This window comes from Berghia stephanieae, chromosome 1, assembly GCF_034508935.2.
Source record: "Berghia stephanieae isolate SIO BIC M18660-M18661 chromosome 1, UCSD_Bste_1.3, whole genome shotgun sequence".
NCBI classification, from domain to species: Eukaryota; Metazoa; Mollusca; class Gastropoda; order Nudibranchia; family Aeolidiidae; genus Berghia; species Berghia stephanieae.
This window is the reverse complement of record NC_088360.1, coordinates 37,054,517-37,079,909: the sequence shown is the minus strand read 5'-3', so window position 1 is coordinate 37,079,909 and position 25,393 is coordinate 37,054,517. Positions and strand designations below refer to the sequence as shown.

At 34.9% G+C, this 25,393-nt stretch overlaps 1 protein-coding gene across 5 annotated transcripts in view; it reads left to right on the top strand.

Moving 5' to 3' along the window:
• Positions 1–5,239: 5,239 nt before the first annotated feature.
• Positions 5,240–25,393, top strand: part of LOC144973295 (uncharacterized) — a 164,476-nt gene continuing 144,322 nt past the window's right edge. For 2 of the 5 annotated variants that reach the window (XM_078915633.1, XM_078915613.1), the window contains exon 1: positions 5,436–5,655. In XM_078915633.1, the coding sequence (XP_078771759.1) occupies positions 5,626–5,655 (30 nt within the window). In that variant the 5' untranslated portion in view covers positions 5,436–5,625. Of the gene's footprint in view, positions 5,656–14,661; positions 14,792–25,393 lie in introns of those variants that run through there. The other 3 variants (XM_078915621.1, XM_078915641.1, XM_078915605.1) reach the window with 3 other exon arrangements.

Genomic DNA, 25,393 nt, shown 5'->3' with positions numbered 1-25,393 from the left:
GACGATGATGATGGTGATGACCAGGGATGACCCGGCTAAAACCTATGGGATGTGCCAATCAAACGTGACACGTAGATCAATGGGCTATTGATGGTTTTTGGTGTGTCTTCAGGAATAGTTACAGTTCTGGGGGTTATTAATCACAAGGGCGCAGAGGTGCATTGTTGAAAGCGGGTTGTACAGAATGGTTTTGAGTGCGGTAAACCAGCACGGGCCACCTTACAAGAGATGATAAAATGTTGGTATAAGCTAGAACATGAAGTTCAAAGAATAAAAAACTGTTATATTCATTCATTCTTTTCCTTAATCTACACTAAATTGATAGTCATTGGTTGATGAATAAATGTCTCTATCAAAAGTCTGTATAATTGTTCATTGAGTTGTTTCCTTTGGTTTGATGATTTTGGTGGTTTGAAACAAATATATGAAATAGTAATTCGGTATTCATTTTTATTCAGGAACTGAATGTGTTATCTTCCCCAAATTTGTCTGTCCATTGTGACTTCGTTATTAATTCTGACATCATCAATCCAGTAGTTTTAATGATGTCATCTATCCAGCATTTCTTTCTCCTTCTGTCTTCTAGTTCCATTCAATATTTCTTTAGAACTGTTATTCTTTTCAATGAACTGCTGGGAATTCTCATATAAAAAATATGGAACTTTTTAACAGTAAAATAAGAGTTGGCGATATTATTCTATGAATTTATTTCGCTTTGAGTGTGAAAATCGTAAGCGTATTTAGACAGATATATTTATAAAATCTTTGTATTTGTGAAGCCAAAATGTATATATAAACATTCTATTTTCAGACATAAAAGTCTTTAAAGCCGTTTCAGGAAACAATTATTTCTGTTAAACTGAAATACCTTAACGCGCTCAAATCAAGTTACAGTCTATATTATTGTTCAAGTTTGAACTTCACAGCGTGATTACCCCTCTTCCTTTTTCTGCTCTGACAATTTCTCTTGTAGGTAATGGACACATATTATTTGCTGCCCTATTCTTCAGTGCTTTCTTTGTTTTTTTTCAGTAGTATTTCTAGTTACTTATAAATAATACTGGATCAAAGCTGAAAACAGTGGCTATGTTTTAATGTGTAACAAGCTTGGATGGTGTTATCTTTGCATCAACACGCATCACTTTTTGTTGTGTCGATCACAATCCATTTTATCATTTTCTGGTGTCAGTGAATGATTAAAAACGCATCAATTTGACACTGAAAAGATACAATAAAGTCCTACTCATTATGATTTTCAATGATTGATGTCTTTAAAAATGACACCATAATGCGTTCAAAGAGGCTTTTAACGTATATATTAAGTACATTTATTTTTAATCCAATATCCATGTCAAAATAGGCGTCATTTCCCGTCCTACATGTTAAGTGTTGCTGTTGGTCAGGGACCCGATTTGAGCACGTTTAGTGAATACTGCTCTATATAAAAGCTCAATTTTTAAAAAGTTGTAATTTAGTAAAACTAACTTTACAATATTATGTAGTAGAGCCTCTAATCGTAACCACGAATAACCTAAACCCTGACACTTCCTTTAAAGTTACGCATACGTCACAAGACCAAGCGATGATCATCAAAATAAAATGGAAAGTGAATTGTGCTTAAGGTAACAAATTAAATGATCACAAAGCTGTGGAGCGGGCAATTGTGTCGATAATGATGAGAAATATATGGTATGGAGCTGGAGAAGTGCCAGATGAAAACAGAGAATGAAAAGTCACGGGGTCAGTGCCAAACCACAGACCAGTGTTATCTATGGTGCCAAACTCAGGATCCAATACGCTTCAACAGTCGTAACATCACTTCCCTCGTAATGACGCATGGTAACTTAGTAACTGGCTCTAAACTATCGGAACAATGGCGGACGCCCTTATGAAATATTTCTTCGACGAGCATAAAAGCGTATCCAGAGGAAAAAAAATCCATTATTAATCTGATCATGTATTGACTTTTACACAATCTGATCACAAGACATATGAAAAGTTCTAGCCATCATGGAGAATAAAAAGTACCGATTTTCTTTGTTTAGAACCACGATGGCCGCCGTTGCTTGACGACGTGACACAGACTATTGAATCCAATTGACACGACACCCTTAAAATGAGAAGAAAAGCTGGTAGATAGGTTGAAAGAGTTTTCACTCAAGATGAAAAGAGACAGATTATTGATGCTGTATAAGATAAACAAACTATAGCTTAAGCTACCTGCACACTTCTTATGATTAATCAATGAAATAAAGATAATCACTATTATTTGCTTTAAACACTACAGTAAAGACTCCTTTTACCAGGGACCATTATAGACTGAACAACCTTTCAATGGAATATTAAAATATCAACCACTTTAGTTTCTTTCATAAAACGCATAACCTTCACTATTTCAATTTGATTACCAGTTGGTTGTTTTGTACATTTTTAAAAAGTTCTAAAACTAGGGGTGGGGGGGGGGGGGTCACAAACAGAAAACAAAACAAAAAGAAAATAAAACAAAAACAAAACAAAACAAACATAGCCACTGGCGGTCGGTCTATTGAGCAAAGTTGTTTTGTGCCGCCCTATAATTTTCAAATTTAGCAGATACTGCTTTTTGTCTCAATTTTTGCCTATGCTGATTTTCGTTCACACTCGCGCATCTCTCCTGTCTTATTACTTGCCATGATTGGTACCTGTAACTACTGTACGAAGGTTGTGCGTCATCACGGACGGCTCTCTTTTTCTTGTTGCCCCACGCGAGGCGAGATGACGTGCGACAATGAGCTGAGGTGGGGTATGGGGCTACCATGAGCCAAAAAGTCACCAGGCCGCCCAAGCATTTTATATAAAAGTGTTGTTTTCTTCTGTTTTAAAACCACGGCTATCCACTTCCCACCAGAAACAACGGATACTCTTGACTGCTAAAATAACTAGGTCAGGCCGGCAAATTTAATTTTGCACACCTTGAGGCCTGACTTGGGAGAAATCAAAACCATATCAATTTTATCATTGAAAGAACAGGTTTGTTGTAATCAAACCATACGGATGAAGAAAATTACAATAAATATAGATCTTATGCTATTCGTTTTTCTCAAACGGATGTTAATCATCAATAAGAATATTACACAAATCATTCACCGAGTAGAGCCCCATGATGCTATAAATAAGATTCCAAGTCCATTATCCCGAGACACACAGCAGTTCAATTTGTAGTTATTAGTTATGTTATTGTCTTTGGAGTAGATAAGAAGTGCATTGAGGTTGGATTTTCTATTCCTTCTATTAATGACTGTTATCACAGTTGATATTCGAAGGAAGAAATTTATATGGCAGTCTAATTGCTGTTGTCATATTGTTCTTTTTAAAAAATGATATTCACAAATCTCGATGAACAGACGTTATCGCAATCCATACCGAAACAACAATGAAAGGATCCATAGACTTCAATGATCGGATGTTATACAATTTTTTCTGTAGAGGAAAATCGACAAATGGACCTCTTTTACATAATATATGCCCGTCGTAAATGCCACTTATGTGAGTATATCTCTTCAAAATTCAAACCACACATGACCCCCCCCCCCCCCCCCATTTTATTTTTATACACAATATACACACATTCTAAAAAAATACACCCACTAGAACATTGATATTGAGCAATTTCCGCTAAGTGAGCTCAAGACACTTAAAAAGGGCTCCTAAGCCAAAAGCAACGTGAAGACGAGACACGATGCCTGTTGGGCGAGATAACATTTTCCTCCAACAAAATCAACACTGCTTCTGGTCAGGTACCTACTCATTTTACACCTGAGTACAGTGAGATAATGTTTTCGATCCATGCCGCCTTAAATAAACAGCCAGCAACCGCCCCTGAACATAGCATACGACCAAAAAAAAAACAATAACAAAAACAAGGCAAAAACACCCCCTTTCAAAAAATAATACGCATAATGATAATAATAATAATAATAATAATAATAATAATAATAATAATAATAATAATAATAATAATAATAATAATAATAATAATAAAAATAGGCTGAGGAGCAACATTGTTCAGTACAGCCCTAGAAAGAGGCGTTAGCTCTCCTCTTTCTAGGGTACAGCCAATGTTAAATTTTTATCATAGAGCACAGAATTACTGGCAAACCTAAATATTATAAGGCTATTTTTCATAGATTGATATACGAGCAACTTGCAAACCTTTCTTAAATTAAGGGTAATTACATTGTCCGTTGATTCAAGTGGTTCTTTTGTGTGTGTGTGTGTGTGTGTGTGTGTGTGTGTGTGCGCGCGCGCGCGCGTGTGTGTGTGTTGTTTTTTTTAAGAATATCTGATGGATGGTAATCATGGGTACTTAACCATTGACCTTCGGATTTAATAATAAAGTACACAACTCTTTTGTTTAGACCAATTCGCGCCTTCGTACATGTCATAGTGTTTGTATTAATTTTGTTTTAATCATGAAGATGTACCCAACTCGATCGGGATTGTATCTCTTTTTGTACAAAAATAAATATTGTTTTTAGAAGACTCGGATCTCTAGGGCGCAGATTCTATTAATAGTAATATTAGATGCCGCGTTGGAACTATAAGATAGCCAACTTGAATGTGTAGAAGGTTATGTGGTATGAAGGATTAGAAAGAAGAATAGACGAAAACATTGCTCTTGAATCATTCCATTGCCTCGACGACATCTAACGCGTTGAAATTAAATCCAATTAATATAACTGATACTAATTTAAAGGGATATTAGATACTTAGGCCTTGAATTAAAACAAAACAAAACAATACAAAACAAAACAAAATAAGAAAACATTGCTCTTGAATAAAACCTTCATACATTATTTGTTTTTGAATTAAACAAAAAAAAATGCATCCCCTCAGTCGGGCTTTATGATCTGTCATTTGACGTATGGGAATCACTTTCTCGCCGGCCGCCCAATTGCCAAACTCATTTGAGCGAGGCTACACACTTTATATCTAACCGATTTTGATCGTTGATTGCTCAAAAGATTCGTCTAGATCTATGTTGATTTCGTCAGTATGATAGTGTAATAAGTAAAATAATTAAATCAGTGCCTGTCTGTAATAGTAATAGCATTTATTTCCTCGCAAAGATTGCGGGTTCTCCACTAATAATAACGGGAAGTAACCCATCATTTACTCAGATAGGAATGTATTATTGAATTGCCTCCTTTTGTTCTCTTTATTACCCTCCAGTTTTCACATTGGTATGTTAAAAGAGTTCGAGTTTTTATTGCTAGTTATTCTGTGTAAACTCACTTCATATAACATTATAATTTATTGTAAAAAGAGATAAATAAACCAATATTCATCAGACATCACATGTCACTGGTCTTTACCATTGTGAATAGAGACCATGGAACGAAATTTTATTTGTTGACATGTTAGTTTTTATTTTGCCGAGAATTATAATAACTTCCGGATTTCTGTGTTGGAGTCTGCTATAGATCTATTCTATGGATGTTTACTCACATAATTTTATCTAAATTGTAGGCCCAATTTATTCTGCAAAGTTTGGATGTACATGTGGATCTGGCGAGATGATTAGATTTACAGCATGAACTCTTTGTGATCATTAACTTGTTGATGAAGAGCGTAACTTAGAGAAAAATGGATCAACCATCGAGAGAAGAGGTGCAAGTGAGTAAAACAGGAAGCAATTATTATCCCTTCCATTTTTTCTTTAGTTTATATTGTTATTGGTTTTTTTTTTGTTTTGTTTTTTTCTTCCCTGTGTGCTCATCTGACACTTACGATAGAAAATGAAAGGAATGACATGATGCAGCTATGATGCCCGGTTGTGTTGCTTGAAACTGAAATGAAAGATAAACTCTCGTGTTGCCGCTGACTCACACTCACACTCACACCACCGGAGAGAATGAATGATCTTTAATTTTGCTTTTTTTTTGTCCCCTAGTCCTATATCCCTTAGACATTGTAAATCCCCAAAGAGTTTCTTTTAATCAAAATCAGGGAACCTGAATATTAATTACATTAATATTTTTGGACAGAAAAGTGTGCCGAGGGGCAATCACTATGAATATGAAACAATAGTTTGATTAAAATATGGTATTTGCCTTTACTTTATTTTATAAACCCTTGCAGTTAACTTACTTACCTGTCTTTCAGAAAAGTACATGTTTTGTTTTCATTTACCAGTCAAATATTTTGGTATCTATCAACTTTATAACTTGAGTTGTTTTTTTTTTTGTTTTTTATATAGATAGCGTAATATCCACTAAACGTGTTCAAAGCACTTTACAAGGGTCCCCAACCAACATCATCTTCAGCAACACTTAACATGTAGGACGAGATATAATGCCTGTTGGGGGGTATTATAATTTATTTATGACAGAGACAATGCTGTTAACGGCCAGGCACTCATTTTACACCAGAGTACGATTGAGAGAATGTGAGTAAAAAGCCTTTTCCAAGGACTCAACTATGCACCGACCGAGGCTCGAATCCAAAACCTTCTGATCCGAAAGGGAGTGTAATACCACAAGTTCACATAGATGCACAACAATTATTTTAGTTTCATCCCAGAAGGAAAGAGATTTATTTGAAGGTGATAAAACTTTTGAAATCATTTTTACTCAATCAGCCCTCTAAAAAAATAGTGCTTGTGTGGACTAGATCAGTATACAGTTGTCCTGGCCATCAATCCAGCTAATAGTAGCCCACTTTGTGTAATACCTGGATACTCTTGTGTAAGAGAATATTTACTATTCTCACCTTTCTTATATTACACTGTTTCCAGTACTTTCGTAAAAACCATGCCCCTTTCAAGTGGAGTAATTTTATCGAATGTTTTGATAGCCAGATGTTTTATGTTGATTAAGAGAGACAGCAGCAATTTTTTTTTTTTAATGTTGCCAAAAAAATAGCTCCCAAATTTTTATTTAATGTTGCCAAAAAAGGACCAATTTCTAAAAAAAAGATAGCAAAACAAAGAACAAATTCTAAAAAGGTTGCCGAATAAACAAAGGGCATTTTATCTTACTCTTACTCTTCCTCCCACATCAACCCTGTTCCAACTTACCTTAAATTCTGTATCACTGCGAAGGGTGTAGGAGAATGTTAGCATTAGATGACATTTATTTTTTATTATGGCAGATATCCTTTTTTCGTTACTTTTATAAAACGTAGTGCCATCTGAGCAGAGTTGATTTTACCGATGTCTTGAATAGCAACCAGGTTGCTACATTCGATTTTTTTGCTGTTAGTACTCTTGATCAATATAAAACATCGGGCTATCAAAACATTGATAAAATTACTCTGCTCGGCAGAGACCATGATTTATATAAAAGTACCTCGTTTCCTTCTCTAATGAAATTATTTTTCACCTCACATAATACCCAGAGCAACGCAATTTTAATCAAAATCGTAAAATCGTAGAAAAAAAATTATTTACCAAAACAACAAAGAAACCCCTCCCCCCCCCCCCCTTATTTAGACCTTGAACTGTTACAGCAGAGAATAAAGTTTGACTTAGTGACAATATTTTGCAAATACCTAAACAACCATGTGAAATTACCTCGTGGTGATATTCAACAAGATGAATGGAAGTAATCAAAGTTTATGTTTCTACACTCAAGAGCGGATTCTCTCTTCTACTCTTTTACGCTTTCAACTGTGAGGCAGTGGAATAGTCTCACATCCCCAGTAAAAGAATAATTCAAAAGTCTGTGAAATAAAGAGCGGATATTATACAAATTTCTGGTCGTGTGCTCTAAATGTCTTCACACATGTCAACCAACCTATCTCTATGCCAAACTGAAGTTCTATTCACCGATGATTGCTTCGTTCATTTCCGATGGAAAACCGCTCTTGTGTGTCATGTGGAGGAAACTGTTTTTCTAGAAACATCTCAACTCTCTGGAACAAACTTCCAAAAGATTTTTTTACGACACTGTCCATAAGAAGAAATGTTTAAAAAGCATCTTAAGATTGTATTTTTTTCTCAATTAGTGTCTTGATGCACCGGTAAAGTGCTCTGGGCACTTCCTCGTGATATGCTATAGAGTGCTCAATTAATACATTGTATTACTATTATTATTTCGAAATGTTGAGGTTACAGACTTACAAGGAAGAAGAAGAAGAAGATCAAGAGACATTCCAATTACTAGCTATGATTTCTAAAAGCAAATTTCCTATTTTTATGATTTTATGAATCTCCCTAGTCTGAAGATGGTGTAAGATTGTTTAAATGTTTAAGTGGAAAAACCCATGCGGGCAGCATGACAGAGCATCACAATTTTAATTCAGTTGAAATGTTGATAAACTTCTGACACAGACGTATCTTTCCATTTAAGTATTTGTTTCGATTCTATTATTTGAAATATTTATTAATCAAAAGAACAAAGAAAGAACACTGCATACAAAATTAGAATTTAAGCAGAAATCATTGCTTTGCTCGAATCTTTATATAACTTATAACCCTTAGTTCAGACTTTAATATAATTTATTGAATGCTTTAATTGAATGTTTAATTAACTTTTGAATTAGTGAGCTCATTATTGTTATAATAGGTGATCAAAGAGTTACCCTTTTTTATGACACTCAATAACACAACTTGGATGTGTTGTTTGTTACTGTAACACAGATGTAACTGCCACTGTTTGCTGATAACAGTCAAATTTATGACACAGAAACCAATAAAACACACAGCGTAAATTGAAAAAAAAAGTGAGTCTGGCTATCTGGTCTTGTGGTATGACTTGCCTGGGTTCGAGTCCGCTCTGGGGTGCATAGTTGAGTCCTTGGAAAAGGCACTTTACTCACATTCTCTCACTGTACTCAGGTGTAAAATGAGAACCTGGCCGTTAAAAGCATTGTCTTTGTCTGAAAAAATTGTAATGACGCCTAAAAGGTGTAAATAAAAACAAAGTAAAAAGCCAATCAAGAACAAAAAATAGTTAATTAGGTTTCGAAAATAAAAGTACTCTTACAAAATTCTTCTGTATCTGTCTGTATCTGTATGGTTGGCGCTGAAGAAACCAATGGTCTGGTTGTATTTCAGCAGCGTCCTCATTGGGCGTGGGCCCATGTCAGTCGGGCCTTGAAGTCGTTTAGGTGTGGTGCCATGATGACCAGTTCATCCAGCCCATTCCACTCCGAGATAGTTCTAATGAAGAAAGAATTTCTGTAGTTTTGTGCTCTTGTCACAAAATCTTGTCTATTTTATTATAGACTGAACTATTGTATCTCACTTCGCTTCGTTACAACGGTTTGCCAACTCAAATCCCCATAGAGTGTATAAAAGACAATAGTTTCGAAAAGAAAAGGTGACGAAGCAATCCCTCCACCATTCCAATTACCCGAGTTGCTAGAATTGAGTATAAATACGTAGATAATTGTTCCCCCAAGTTCTCTCGAGACCTGTGCAAAGGTAGCAATTTATGACATGAATAATGCTCTTTTATAGCTGGAGAGATATTGTTTTCATTTTCTCATCAAATCCTTGAACAAAGTCCCGCTTTACTTGGCACAGCACCATTCTTATATATTCTTCCACCTTAAGATTCATTTATTTCCCCAAATGTTTGCTGTAACTGTAAGTGTCATCTGACATTGTGACTATTTTGACAGACCACCTCAAAAAAGTATCATGCCAGAGTGAACTAACGCTGACAATTGAATTTAATAATATATAGTCCGAAGTAAGAATATAAAGAACAATTTATACTCTCTATTAAAGAGAATAAGTTTTGATTCTCAAACTGAAAAAAAACAAACAAATCCATTGACATTTGTCATTTCTGGTGTTTTTGACTTTGAATTTACGTTTTAACATGTGATTCACTCTGTGATATTTATTACCACTATAAGGTGGTAGGGTGCCTTTTTGATGGGCCCGGACTACCTTTCTCTATATATGGGATTTGCTGGTTATATGTTATTTGATAAGACAGTTGTTACTGCTTTTGAATAATCTTCAGCTCTATTCAAAAGGTTATTTAATTGATACTGATGATTTTTGTTTGCGTCTGTATGTCTGCGTGTGTGTGTGTGTGTGTGTGTGTGTGTGTGTATGTGTGTGTGTTTGCAATGATATGTTTGGAATGTCTTTTGGAATATTATTATGATTCGCCCTCTCTGATAAGGTGTTTACGTGACTTAAAGTTGGCAACGTCACCTGGTTTAACTCTGGCAGTTTTGAACCTCGCTAATGAATGCCTGCCACATTTCACAGTCGGCCAAATCACTATAGATGCAGTTATTGTAAATAAACGTGAACAGAGTGTAATTAATCGAACAGGTCTAAATAGATTATCACCTTAGCCAATACCCGAGGTTGTTATCTTTTCAAATTGACATAAAAACGGTATAGATCAATCAATGAAATCCATAAGTAACGCCTCAATATTCGGGTACGTCAGAGATAGGTATGGATTAGAGTACCTATACAAGCGTTCTGAAACATAGCAGAAACCGCAGACAAACAGTGCGCCTTCGTAAATTGAGATCCTAACAAAACTTATCTATCCATGCAGACAAGCCAACCCTCAGTCTACATTAAAATGTAGTTATTTACAACAGTAATCCGTTACTCTATTGTGAGATCGCAAGTCGTTCAGAAGAATATTAATGTTCCAAAGCTTGGGAATGGCAATAATAACGATACCGAAATCGCTTGAAAGGTTATCTCTGTGCAATTTTAAGCCACATTAAAAATCATCACGCTGTAGTGTAATGGTCTGTGTGTATGGAATAAATGGCTTTGATAGATGGTGTGAACAAGAGAGCAGGGTAGCGATTACATTGGGTAGCAGGTTTCCGGCCTTGTCACCCTCCTAGATTGCTTACCTTGATTTATGACCTGTCATAGCTGTGGTCACTTTTCTGGTCTTTTGTCACCCTCATCATTCGGCTCATGATACATTCACCTTGTATTAAATGCAATCTAGATCGACTGGCTTATTGCCAATTTCTTGTTTATCTTCAGCATGATGTTTGGAAATGCATAATTTGACCATGCATGTCATATGTATGATGTATCCTTGGTTTTAACCCGTGTTTTCCTTTTATAATGGCACTATTCCTCTAGTCTGCTGGCATCTCTTGTGAGAACTTCCATCATAGTATTCTTAAGCATCCATTTTTATATTTATGAAAAAAAAATTATCTGAATATACTAAGTTTATTAATGCCTCATTAATTTATATCCCCCACTCATACTGGTCTCAATTTGGAATCATATTTACAAATTTCCATTTCATGCTGTTCAGGTTGCTTAAAAAGGCATCCTTTTGAAATAAGAAATAAATGAAACGCTCATTTATCGATCATTTACACTTTGCTATGCTCATGGCCCTTTACAACTATTCATCGACTCACTTTTTCATATGCGATTCGTATGACGTAATGTTTTTAACGTGCCTTACCCAGGGACACAACGCAGAATCAGCATTTTGTAATCATGCCATTCGTCCCCTGTCGGTCATTGGCCTTTTATTTTAATGCGACTAGTTTGGGGCGTAAACTAAATCTTAACTTGCTTGGTTCACATGATCGTGGCCGATAATTAAATTTCAATGTCTCTTTTGACATGTTTTAGCATAACCTCGGCGACATTTGATTATTTAGCTTTAGAAGACCTTCGCTCTCTTGTGGTCATCATCAAGACCCCAGCAGGTAAATACAAGGCGTGGGGGGCATTTACACAGCTTGACATTATAGATACGATCACTTGTCGCATACGGTAGTGGGCATATATATCTATCTGTATCTTGTATCATATTTATACGGCTTTGGCAGCGATATGTATTTCATACCTGTGCAATGTTATGTCTTTGTGATATCACGACAGATAAAGGATTAGTCTATGCCTGTGCTACGAATTATGCTTATGTCATCTACATTCTGTTGAATCAATTTGATGTTCAAGGCAAACTGTGCATATTTACAAGTCTGACATTCGAACGCAATTACGCGCTTGATTTAACATTGTTGGATATTTTGTGTTAGTTCGAGAGTTTTTTTATATTAATACAATGAGCCTATAACGATTTGGGTTATCAGACCAGTATATAAGTACATGTTGGTTCGAGGACGTGAAACTTGATTTTTGGATATTGAATTAACAAATGAAGATAATTGTGTGTAAAGAATGGCATGGTTACGTGAAGTCATATTCAATGTGTTTGAGATTGAGATGCTATACAAGAAATAGTATTATATTTCCTTTGATAGCAATTGATGTTTCTTCTATCGTATTATATGAACACTTATTCTAACAGTATTTCCATGGCAATGGATAATCGACATCCCCTAAAATTGAAAACTGGTTAGATTATGACCTTTTCTTTGTTGGAAAAGAAGTCAGCTTTTGATAACCATTATATAATTAGTATGAACTGTTATTTTACCCTAGTATGTCACATAACCTAATTATTGTATATAGAGCTTATAGAGCGTCTAATCGCATGTGTTTTATACACTTGGATGAAATGATGTACTTGGCTTATGCTTTCAAAGAATAATGATATATTATAATATATACCTTTAGTATATTGGATTTGGAGGGTCTTTATGCTTTTGTTCTATTTTACATTGAACCCTGTTCCATCGTGCTTTCTCAATGAAAAATAAAAGGGAGCACGGACCATGTCCTAACAAAATGATCGCTTTTAAACACCAACCAGATTATCTATTCATTTAGAAACGTGTTTTTATTTAAATATATAGATACGGTGATATCGTGGTGCGAAGGAAATGTTAGACTCTCCCCTTGTAATGGAATACTTATCTCCGTGCTTCTTTTAAGACGGTCGGTAAGGTTACATCTTTTCTTTCCTCGTATCTCTATGCCCCAGTCGGAGACGGCGGCACCCAACTGTGACAGGATTCATTGTACCTTTTCATTCACACCAAATGGCCGTTAAATCCGAATATTATTTTTTTTTAATAAAAAAGAGAGAGAGAGAGAGAATAAGCTTGAAAGACAAAGAAAAAAAAAAAGAAAGAGAAAAGAAATGAAACTAAGAGAACGTCAAAGTTTGAATCTTCATCAGTTGGTTAATAATAGCATCTGTTTAAGTGTAGTTAAACATGGTGTCCGTAGTTGCATTTCTCGTGGGATTTACATGATTTTATAACCAGTTCTTATCAGGAGCTTTCTAAGTTATGATAGCCACAACATCGCACGTCATTGATTTTTTTTATAGAGAAAATGCCGTGTATTAGCTTGAAACAATGCACACATGCTCTTATTAACGGATTAAGTGGTGATCTTCAACTTGGAGTTTTAATGACTTTTGGACGTGGTCGTGCCCGTCGTCCCTTCGTGTGTTCAAATTTGGTCTCCCGTCCGTATGTGATTGTACAATGAAAAGGTTATTAAATTTTTATATGGGATTTACCCTGTTTTTATATTCCCCGGGAGTGCTATTGAAAGCACTTTTTAAAAAGAGTTTTTTTTTTAAAGCGGCAGACCATTTTAAAACAAATTTTAGAAAGACGCCTCTACTAATCAATATTATATTTAGTTTCAAAATTCTGAGATTTACGTAGGGATGTAACAGATATCTAGATCTATATATTAATTTAAGCTAGAGGGGTCAGGAAAAAAGGAAAATTGTGTGTCTGTGTGTGTGTGTGTGTGGCTATGTATTTGTTTCTTTCTTTCTTATTATTATTATTATTATTATTATTATTATTATTATTATTATTATTATTATTATTATTATTATTATTATTATTATTATTATTATTATTATTTATAATCTAAGAATCTATAAATTTAACCGAAGTTTAATATTTTACTCTAGAATCTATACTAACCTTGTTACTTTTTCTAGGAAGCGAGTTATGCGTATTTTCTTTCTTTCTTCTTCTTCTTTTTTTTTGTTTTGTCTTGCAACTTATAAGAAAAGCAACACAGTAAATGAAAGGGAGTCATAATAAAATAACGCATTATTTATTAATAGAAGTTAGCGAGTTGTCGCCGGTTTGTGACTCGGGGATCAACAATCCCGACCTTCGTCTCCACTGGGCCAGAAGAAATTGCTAAGGGCGGATGTAATCGCCGATAGTATAGTAATGGTAGTAACAGTAACCAATATTTCTATGTAATCGTTATGTAGTGGTAGACCTTTACTTTTGCTCCAGTTATGATGACCGTTTTGAGGTCATTCAAGCGACTGCGTACCTAATCGAACTAATGACCAATACCGTATTTAATCAGGAGTGGCATTTAAAAAAAAAGTTTATTTGTTTCTTTGATAACGGAAAATAATGTTATAGTGACATGTTTCATTTGATGGGTGAGTGGTATAAAATCATATTATAATATAATTATTCTTTATATGATATATTTATTATAAAGTAACTTTTGGGTTACCTCACTGTATAACTATTTGATTTTTTGTACATTGTAAAAGAAAATTTTTGAATTTTGACGTGAGTCCCATGTTCGTGTATAGAATTTTGGTCGATTTCCAATACAATAACAACGATCATAGAATTCTTTTATGATATACCCGTTTTCTATTGTATATACGGTTCCTATTGAAATTGACATGGAGACAGTGTAACATTCCCCTAACTAAATGATTCCCATACTTTCATGAAAAAAGTCATTCACAAACGAGGAAATGCATTTGCTATAGGTCATTGGATAGTGGAGTAGATCAGGTGGGAGGATTTTTAAAAAATATTCTTCGTTCTGTGTTATACTTCATATTTCGTTACCAAGGAATGGAATTTATGGCGTAAGCAAGACATTTTCTCCATTATGATTTTCCTCTCGAATCCATTGTTCAAGTTTGTTCTGGTAAGTACAAGCTGATTTTATATTATCCAAAATGTATTGCTATATCTTAATAAATTTTCATACAATTTTACGCTTTATTTAATAAAGAAGAAGAAGAAGAAGAAGAAGAAGAAGAAGAAGAAGAAGAAGAAGAAGAAGAAGAAGAAGAAGAAGAAGAAGAAGAAGAAGAAGAAGAAGAAGAAGAAGAAGAATAGAGGGGGGAGGAGGAGATTAAGGAGGAGGAGGAGGAGAATGATATTAAGAAGGAGGGGAGGAGGAGGAGGAAGAAGAAGAAGAAGAAGAAGAAAGAAGAAGAAAGAAGAAGAAGAAGAAAGAAGAAGAAGAAGAAGAAGAAGAAGAAGAAGAAGAAGAAGAAGAAGAAGAAGAAGAAGAAGAAGAAGAAGAAGAAGAAGAAGAAGAAGAAGAAGAAGAAAAAAAGAAGAAGAAGAAGAAGAGAAGAAGAAGAAGAAGAAGAAGAAGGAGGAGGAGGAGGAGGTGATGGAGGAGGAGGAGGAGGAGGAGGAGGTGGTGGAGGAGAGTCAAAGGAAGAGGAGGAAGTTAAATTAGTATTAAATCATAGAATTTATAAAGAGTAGGAAGGCGTAAAATTACTGATGCTTGATAAATGATGAAAAGTTATAAAGAATTTAGAATGAAAGAGGTAATGCGCAGGGAGTACGAAATCATTTGGCAGCTTAGCTTATTCCTCATCTATTGCTTTTACTTCGTCCCGATACGAGGTGACAGTTCATCTCATAATTTTCAATGTTCTTCACACTCAAATGGATAAATTGTCCTCGACCATCAGTTCTGCTGTCCGTCACCTCAAAGCGGGGGTCCCGTTATTGGGACACAGAATGACATGTTGATGACAAAGTCTATCATTATCCTTGCCGTTTAGGGACGCTCCACAAGCACTCAACCGTACCCTAACCTGTATTTCCCCTCTGTAATTAGTGCATTTTCGTCCTCATATTTGTACCGATTAAGCTATTTATTTTATATCTTGGAGCTTAGAGGATAGGTCATATACAACGAAGAGATAGGCGGAAGTTTTGGTTTGTGCGGATAAAAGGTCTTGTGGTATGACACTCGCTTTCGGATCGGATTGTCCTGGGTTCGAGGTCCGCTCAGGGCGGCGCATAGTTGAGTCATTGGAAAAGGCTCTTTTCTCAAATTCTCTCACCGTACTCAGGTGTAATTTGAGTACCTGGCCGTAAACAGCGTTGTTTCTGTCGAGAAAAAAATTGTAATACCGTCTAACAGGCGTCGTGCCTCGTCCTACATGTTACGGATTGCTATTGGTTAGGAACCCCCTGTAAAGCATTTTGAGCACGATAAGTGGATAATATATTACCCTATATAAATGCTCATTTTCTCCTTACGTATTACACACTGAATAATTCACTTTGTGAAAGAGGCGAACGACAATTTTGGAAAATTTTCATTAGGGCTACCTCGATTTAAGAAAAAAGAAAATAGAAGATGAAAGAAAAAGAAAATCCCTTTATTCATCCCATAAGGAGATTTGTCTCTAGGGTCTATTCCAAGGGAAGACTGAAATAACTCAGGCGTCAGCCGCAGTGCAGCGCTGCAAATTGAGCTAGGGTGAGGTGGCTTGCTCAGGACCACACAGCGCAGCGGCGGGTGATCGAACTCGGTACCTTTTGGGTACGAAGCAAAGACCGACCACTGAGCCACGGTGTCCCTAAAAAAACAACAAACGAAATAACACTACAGTAATGAGCCGTAAACTGAACTATAAGAACTAAGGTTCTTAGGCATGTCTAAGAAAAAAACCGAAATGCCGACAGGGGAGCTTGAACCCTGATCTTCGAAGTGTTGTCAGTGATAGTGATATATTGATAGTGAATGTGCGGCTATGTGGTCTTGTGGTATGACACTCGCTTTCGTATTGGAAGGTCCTGGGTTCGAGCCTCACTTGGCGCATAGTTGAGTCCTTGGAAAAGGCTCTTTACTCACATTCTCTCACCGCGCTCAGGTGTAAAGTGAGTACTTGGCCGTTAACAGCTTTGTCTCTGTCGGAAAATTGTAATTGTAATAAGTGCCATGTTTCGTTCCTCATGTTACATGTTGTTGTTGGTCAGGGACCCTTTGTAAAGCACTCTGAGCACGTTGAGTGGATATTGCGCTTATAAAAGCTCGAGTTTAATGCAAAAACAATGCAAGACTTTTTCCATCCAATCGTCTCTGCCTTTTTCTTGAAAGTAAGTCAAAGTTAGTAGTTCAACTAAATGGTAGGCAAGATGGAATGCTTGTATGTGAACGTGTGCTTGTGTGTATGTGTATGTGTGTGTGTGTGTGTGTGTGTGTGTGGGAGGGCGGGGGGGGGGGGGGGGAGGGACTTACTGAAAAATCCCAATGTACTTATACCGTCGTTATCTTTCATTAATTCCCCCTTTTCAACTGGAATATCATATTCCTGTCAAGCTGCGCGTTGCATCACAGGTCTTTCAGCCCCAAGTTTGCCTCTGATTCTGTCCCTATAGAGCGAAGTTTGTTCTCTAATTCCTCTGGATTACTCTACCGTAAGCATTTTGTTTGGCTCAACAGGAAATTCCTTTATCAGTTCTATTTCTAGTATATATGGCTTTCTGATAGTGAATGGATGGATGGTATGGCGCTTACACCTCTTTACAAATAAATAAACTATCTCTTTTAATAGCTACCTTGTGTGTCGTCTTTTTCTCAGTGTTACCTTTTCATTCTATTTCTATAGTGCTTCCTGTTCTCCATATTCGTGATTTGGTGGTATATTTCTGTTATTTTTGCAATTTTTTTTCTGCTGGATACGGTGAACAAATTGTAACAGTGCTGGAATTGTGATGATTATGATTCGGCACATTTAACTTTTGTTTTCTTTTCTTATGTTCGCGCGCGCGTGCGTGCGTGCGTGTGTGTGTGTGTGTGTGTGTGTGTGTGTGTGTGACAATTGGAACAACCTGTATTTTGAAATTAATGATCATAACAGCAGAAGATTTTTTCCCCTCCAAAATCAGGTATTAATTATAGCTTGAATTACATTTAATTAATCTGTCATCGAAAGACTCACTTATACGGGAATGCCTTTTGATAAAACGCTACCAATTTGCAGTTTATTTATAGTTTTCGAAAAAAACAAACAAAAATAAAACAAAACATTAAAAAAAAAAAAAACGTAATGAGTGTGGAATGTTATGCCAGAAAAATCTAACCTCGTTCTTGATCTAGGTGCTGCTCTTTGGCTACCAAAGCTTTACACAATTGTCCGCCACTACAATACAAATTTTGAATTAGATAATAATTCCGAATCGAAGCAAATAAACAAGCAAACAAAATCAGCGAAAATTAGATCAATTGCTAAAACCTCAAAACTTCAACTTTATTGTAAAAAAACAAACCAAACACAATTTTCCTACCCTCCAACTCGCGGTAGATTAGGTAATATAAACTTAATACGTAAACAACCTTGATGAAGTAGTTTGGATTTTATACTCTAATCAATCAATGATATTTGATATTATTTTGAGGTCGATAAACTAACAGCAGCTGTTATCATGACTGCACAATCGCAATTTAATGGTAAACATAAATTAGTAGCTACACCAACCTTTATGTATATCTCAGTAATCACTAAACCAATAACGAGGTTCTTACTATATTATATAACTTGGACAAAAATATCATATCTTCAACAATTTTCAATGGCTTTATCTCGAAGGGGTAAACACAGGAGAAAGGTTAGTGAGTTAGTTGGAATAAGAGTAAACATTTTCTTTACCTCAATAACTCATTTTGGTGTCATCAAATTTTGGCAGTGAATAATTTTTTAAAAATAGGTTTCTCATACTTTTCTAATTGTTTCAATTTTTCCTTTTTCATTTCATTCACCCGCCATATGACCCAGAAATATTTCTTGATTGTCAATCACAAGAAACAATACTTATTGTTAAGTTTTCTAATTGGATTCAGTTGTCTGATGTCACGCCGCCCGGCAACGGCGGCCATCTTGGTTTTAAACAAGTAAATCATTACTTTTTATTCTTCATGCTGGCTAGAACTTTTCATATGCCTTGTGATCAGAATGTGTAAAAGTCAAAACATGATCAAATTTATTTGTTTTTTCCCTCTGGATACGCTTTTATGCTCGCCGGGGAAATATTTCATAAGGGCGTCCGCCATTGTTCCGATAGTTTAGAGCCAGTGTTACTAAGTTACCATGCGTCATTAGGAAGGAAGTGACGTTACGACTGTTGAAGAGTATTATGAAATATAGTATACAGCTACATATTATTATGCTTTAATCTTATAGTTTTGTATTTCTCGCATGTGAGCTTGTTTGCATTCACACTAGATAAAAGTTATTTTTATTTATTTATTTATTTATTTATTTATTTATTTATTTATTTATTTATTTATTTATTTATATTTTCATTAATTCATTCATTGCAAGACCGAGCACCCATACGAAGTGTAATGAATTAGATTTGACTTTTGCGTAAAACTGATTAGTCATAACTTGCCAAACAGCTAGTGAAGCAGAATGGCTGTTTTATTATTTAAAATATTATGTTTTTATTATTTGAAGATTTTGATATTGAATTTCGAATATCTACCTGTATACATAATACGTCCATGGCGTGAGGCATTTCTGTTTTGTTTTTTTAATTTTATTTTTTAGAAAAATAAATATATTATAAACTTTTATTTTAGAAAGTGCTCATCGTTTTCAGTTTGTAATGTTAATACTCTTTGTCTATGATAAACAGGAAAACTTATATCAGCATTTATTTTGGCAAAGAGCTTCTACAAGTTGTCACTCAAGCCACTATTTTCCTTTTTAGTGTAGCTAAGATTATGTTAAAGTGTCGCAAACACCTTTAAACACTTATAAACAATGAAAAGGGACATTACGCTTGGAATCAAATGTGACATTGATTAACAATAATAACATTCTCAAGATTAACATTAAAAGTAAAATTCAATACAAATAAACGGGACATAATTTATAAACCTGTGATAAGAGAAAATGCCCGTTCAATGAACACGTTGTTTTTCTATATTACTTGAAATAATCCATAGTACAACCCAGTGTCTTGAAATGAAAGACATCAAAATGTATTACCAAGATAAAGAAAAAAGTGCACAAGCAAAACAAATAAACAAACACAACATAAAATAATAATTTGAATGGATTTAATACTCAATGGACGGGAATAGGTCTATGTTATATCTTGGATCTAACCCTGCGGAATTATCTAAAAAAAGATCACAAAATGTAAAACTGAAATTTGCTTTATGCGAAATTAATTCTTTATAAAATGACACTGTGTGCTTATTCCTATTGGTGTTAATATTCATGTTTAGGGACTCTTCACATTCAAAGCTTGAAAGCTGGGTGTCTTTTATGGTGTCAGTAACCTTCACATGCCTAATGTTGTTTGTATCATTGAAACGAAGACATTTTATGATGCGATTTGAAACAAGCGTTCTTTTGGATTATCATGGGTTTAAACCGTCCTCTATATTAATGCAAATATATCCTGTTGTTTCCCACGAGCTTTCCTTTTCGACACTCAAAATGTCAATCAACTTGGAGTCTTTTTTAGTTATTTTCTTTCAAACTCTTTTTAAAAATTATTATTTTAAGATGGAATGCGTTTGTTTTCTCATAGTTAACTTATTGAATTTTTGTTTTTAATCACGTTTTCTTTGAAATATTATTTTAGTTGAGAAATTAGTCTGACGTTCTTGTTTTTCTCTTTCAAGCATATTATTCCTTTTTCTTTTTTTTTTTTCTTCGCAGAAAAATGACATTTGAATTTTCCAGGAATACCTTGTTCTTTTGTCGGTTTTTGATATTTATTAGAAGACCAGGTGTATACTTTCCGTGTAAATCACAATATTACGCTCTGCATTGGCGAGATCATGGAATGCAGACGGTAATAAACTTATGCGATTGATTCAGGTATTAACCGTGTTATGAATATTAACATTTTGATAACTAAAATAGAGGAAATGTAAATAATGATAAGAGTTGGTGTGATAGAAAGAGAAAGAGAGAAATTAAAATATCTCTTGAACAAAATACTAGCAAGCTTATCGGGTAATTTGTGAAAGGCTCTTTTTTGTGGCACGAAATGTTAAATAATACATACAACTACAGTAGTATGTTCTTTACACTGACATACAGATATGTAATCTTTAGAAATCTGAATAATTTCTCACAAACCTGGGGATGGCATTCTCGAAAGGCAAGAAGTGAATGCGTATTTTCTTTTACTGCTGCGTTTGCGATTAGTATCTCTAGTAAAGTGAATGATAAAAATGGTGCCTGTCGGGATATGGAGGATACAAGCGAAGGTGTGAGTGGATATGACACCGCTGTTTCGTCGGTACCTGTTAGAAGTATATCAAGGATAACACGTTAACTTTTTTTTTTACATCAACCGACAAGCAATGTTGTAATCTGAAGTCAGACATAATCAGATAGGTGCATTTTAGACAGAAAAGAGTTAAATTTAGAAATCAAGGATCAATAAAACGCGTGAGTTTTCTTTTGATTGTATCGCCAATTTGAAACTTATGAACGAACGTGGAGGAAAAGTATACAGATTTAAATAAAAACAAAACAAAACCAAAAAGCAACTAAATTTTCCAGGTTATTGTAAGGATTTTATTTAACACCAAGTGAAATGCCTTTACCTTACTCCAAGCGATAGCGATGCGCTTGATTACGTTGAATTAGCGCGTTTAGTGATCTGTTTTTCTCGTTTTCACTTAGCAATGTTGTGATTTCTTAACGTGAGTAACTATTCTTCACCGAGGGTTAATTACGTACGTATGTTAAAATACCACTTGGACAAAAGAAGTACTTCGAATCTTTTGTTCACGTCGAAAAGAAGTCAAAGAAAATATAATCTTTATTTGTTTTCATTTCCTTGGAATAGTTTTTTTTTTTTTCGTTCTTACTTTGAAATTATTCTTCATCTTATTCGTTTTCTTGCTGATCTTACTCACATTAATTTTACCTACCTAGAGAGACATTTTTGCCCCACTTGAATAAATGTGAAATTTGCCACTTTGTTGATGTCTTTACCACACTCAAGTGGTGGCGCTCAAAGAGACAGTGGGGGGCTGATAAAGTTGAATGAGTGCGTAGGTATAGTCGTTTGTGATTCACATTCAGGAGAACAGTTATCTTCTAATTTGACTTGCGTGATTAATATCGAATCGTATCTGCTATGTGCCATGGACGTCTTTCCAGTATTGGATTTAATGATTTGGTTTTAAATCGCTTTTGTTTGTGGATAGTTTTTTGTTTTTCGTCCTGAGGAGAAATTTCAATCAGTGTTTGGCAATGGTTAATTGAGTTTGTCAGTCCAACGACATGACTGCCACGTGTGTAGTTTTGTTTGCTTTTTTAGAGCCTTGTTATTTTAAGTTGAGAGAGTCATTCTGTATATTGCCATATCATCATCATCATCATCATCATCATCATCATCATCATCATCATCATCATCATCATCATCATCATCACCATCATCATCATTATCATTAACTACTACTACTACTACTACTACTACTACTACTACTACTACTACTACTACTACTGCTGCTGCTGCTGCTGCTGCTGCTGCTGCTGCTGCTACTACTACTACTACTACTACTACTACTACTACTACTACTACTACTACTACTACTTTGCAACCATTATTACCATCATTATTATTTTTAATCTAACCATAATATGCCATTTTTGGGAACTAGAGGTATATGATGCACTAAAAGCCTTTCGATCTGGAAATGTTGAATATTTTATTCCAATCATCATATTTGATTTATGTAATTTTTTTTTTTTTAAGTTTTTAATCAATTTAAATAGATAATTAAAATTTTAGTTTCTGCGGTCCAAATATAACAGTTAATTTTATGTTTCAACATGTCACTTATGTAAATTAGCAATGTTGAATTTAGACACATTGTTGTAACGATTAGTCTGATGGACACGATAATGGAGTGAAACGTGCTTCTTTCAAAATCTCCAAAAATCGATAGAATTAATTGATAATCGGTTTCTTGACTGTTGCTCCCTTCCTAAAATGATTTACCGCGGGCTTATATTATTGTAGGTGTAGTCCTTTTTCACAAGTGACCCATTAATTACTATGATAGTAACTGTAGCCTTGCGAAGTTCGGGCAATTAAAGGGTCAACGTCGTGGAGCCCTCTTTTTATGACCTTTCAATGTTGTTTTCTTTTCGAGTGCTAGTCTTGTGTTTAGAGGGACATACGGGTTAAACATTGCTTGTTATGCGCTCTAAAATGAAGTTAATTGCTTGGAAATGAAATTAAGTGCCAGCACCCCACCCCGTTTTACTGAATAATCGAGTTTATTATATTGTTGAATTTATTTCTGCCTTTAAACTGCACTTGGTCTCCGAAAAGATCAATAGATAGTAACCACGTTGGACGAAAAAAAGGTGACCCTAGAATCCAACAAAGAGGAGAAACGATAAGGTCAGCATATTTTATAGCTGTATGTTCAAACCCGTGTTTAAACATACTCCTTTACCTTAACGAATATAATTAAAAATAAAAACCCACCGAACTCTCTAAAAGAACTAACATGTGTTCCCTTTCCACAATAAAAATAGTATTAAATTATGAAATAGTTTATAAGAAAATAAAACAATTAAAGTAAAGAAAAAAACAAACAAACAACAAAAGCACTAAATATGAATATGTCAAAAAAAGTAGGACATTAGCATAATATCATGTATATTTATTAAATCTCAAATGTCAACAAGATTTCTTTTTCGAATCAATTCAGGACATATAGAGTATGGCATTATGCACAAAGTTATTCTTAATTTTGATAATGCGAATTGCTCGTTTCTTTTCACGTTGACCACCTTTTATTTATTTAGAAGTGTTTCATCTCCATACTGTCCTAAATACCTGGAAGTCTGAATTGTAATTAATGTGGGCAGAACCAGTTCAACTTGTCTATCATGTATGGAAGGAGCATTATGAGCTTCGATTCATGGACAGGATTAAACGAAACTATTTGTAACGTAACTTTAAGCCCCAAATATGATCAAATGGCTACGTGTCCCTAATGATATACTCGTAATTATCTGTTTTATGATAGCCGACTGTAAAAAACGCCCTTATTGGACTTTATATCAGAATGTGTGACTTGAATAGTCTTCAACAGTCGTAACGTCACTTCCTTCCTAATGACGTATGGTAACTTAGTAACACTGGCTCTAAACTATCGGAACAATGGCGGACGCCGTATGAAATATTCCTCCGGCGAGCTTAAACGCGTATCCAGAGGGACAAAAACCCATGAATTTGATCACGTTTTGACTTTTACACATTCTGATCACAAGGCATATGAAAAGGGAATGAAAAGTTCTTGCCAGCGTGAAGAATAAAAAGTAATGATTTTCTTTGTTTAGAACCAAGATGGCCGCCGTTGCCGGGCGCGTGACATCAGACTACTGAATCCAATTGGCAGGATAGTTTGATGATGAAGAATGTATGTATATATATATATATATATATATATATATATATATATATATATATATATATATATATATATATATATATATATAATATATATATATACGGTAATTTTACATTTTTTTAATGCGTTGCATAATATCTACTTCTTTTTCTATTTTTAAAAATACGCTTTCAACATATAAAAGGGAAACACGTGGCTTTTTTAGACGCTCGAGAAATACTTTTTGGATAATTTGATATTAGTAAAGGGAGGAGACCTGTGAAATATCGTCCATCAATGAAATAAGGTTTAAGACAAGGGTTTGATCTCGGGTACAAGCCTAGAGGTCAGGTCAGGTGAACCGGGCGCGTTTTCACTATAAAATGATAGTATATTGACGTCACTCAACTTCTTATTTTGTTTATAGACCACCAGAGGAGTGATACGTTCTCACTTGATTTTCAAAAATAAACTATAAATGTTAAAGGATACACAGTTTTGTGTGTTTATTACGATTGTTTTGGCGGGCAGAATTGTGATCATTTTACTCAGCCATTCATCCGAAACTTGAATAATAGATTGGCTCGCATAAACTAAGCAGGCAATTGGATTCAAAAGTCTGATGTCACGTCGCCCAGCAACGGCGACCATCGTGGTTCTAAACAAAGAAAATCGGTACTTTTTATTCTTCATGCTGGCTAGAACTTTGAATATGTCTTGTGATCAGAATGGGTAAAAGTCAAAACATGATCAGATTTATAATGGGTTTTTTTCCCGCTTTTATGCTCGTCGGAGAAATATTTCATAAGGGTGTCGGCCATTGTTCCGATAGTTTAGAGCCAGTTACTAAGTTATCATGCGTCATTACGAGGGAAGTGATGTTACGACTGTTGAAGCGTATTGATAATCTATTTAAAAGTGGAGTCTGGCAGTAGCATCTTTCTCCCAATTCTAAACCTGAACTTTTTATTATTATATTTGTTGTTGCCGTTGATTGGCTCACTGCTGAAAGACAAAGATTCTTCCCCTGGGGGATCTTTGCCATCAGCAGTCAAGCGCAAGTCCAGCTGGAACGAGATGTTAAGTCATTACATACCATTAGTGTGG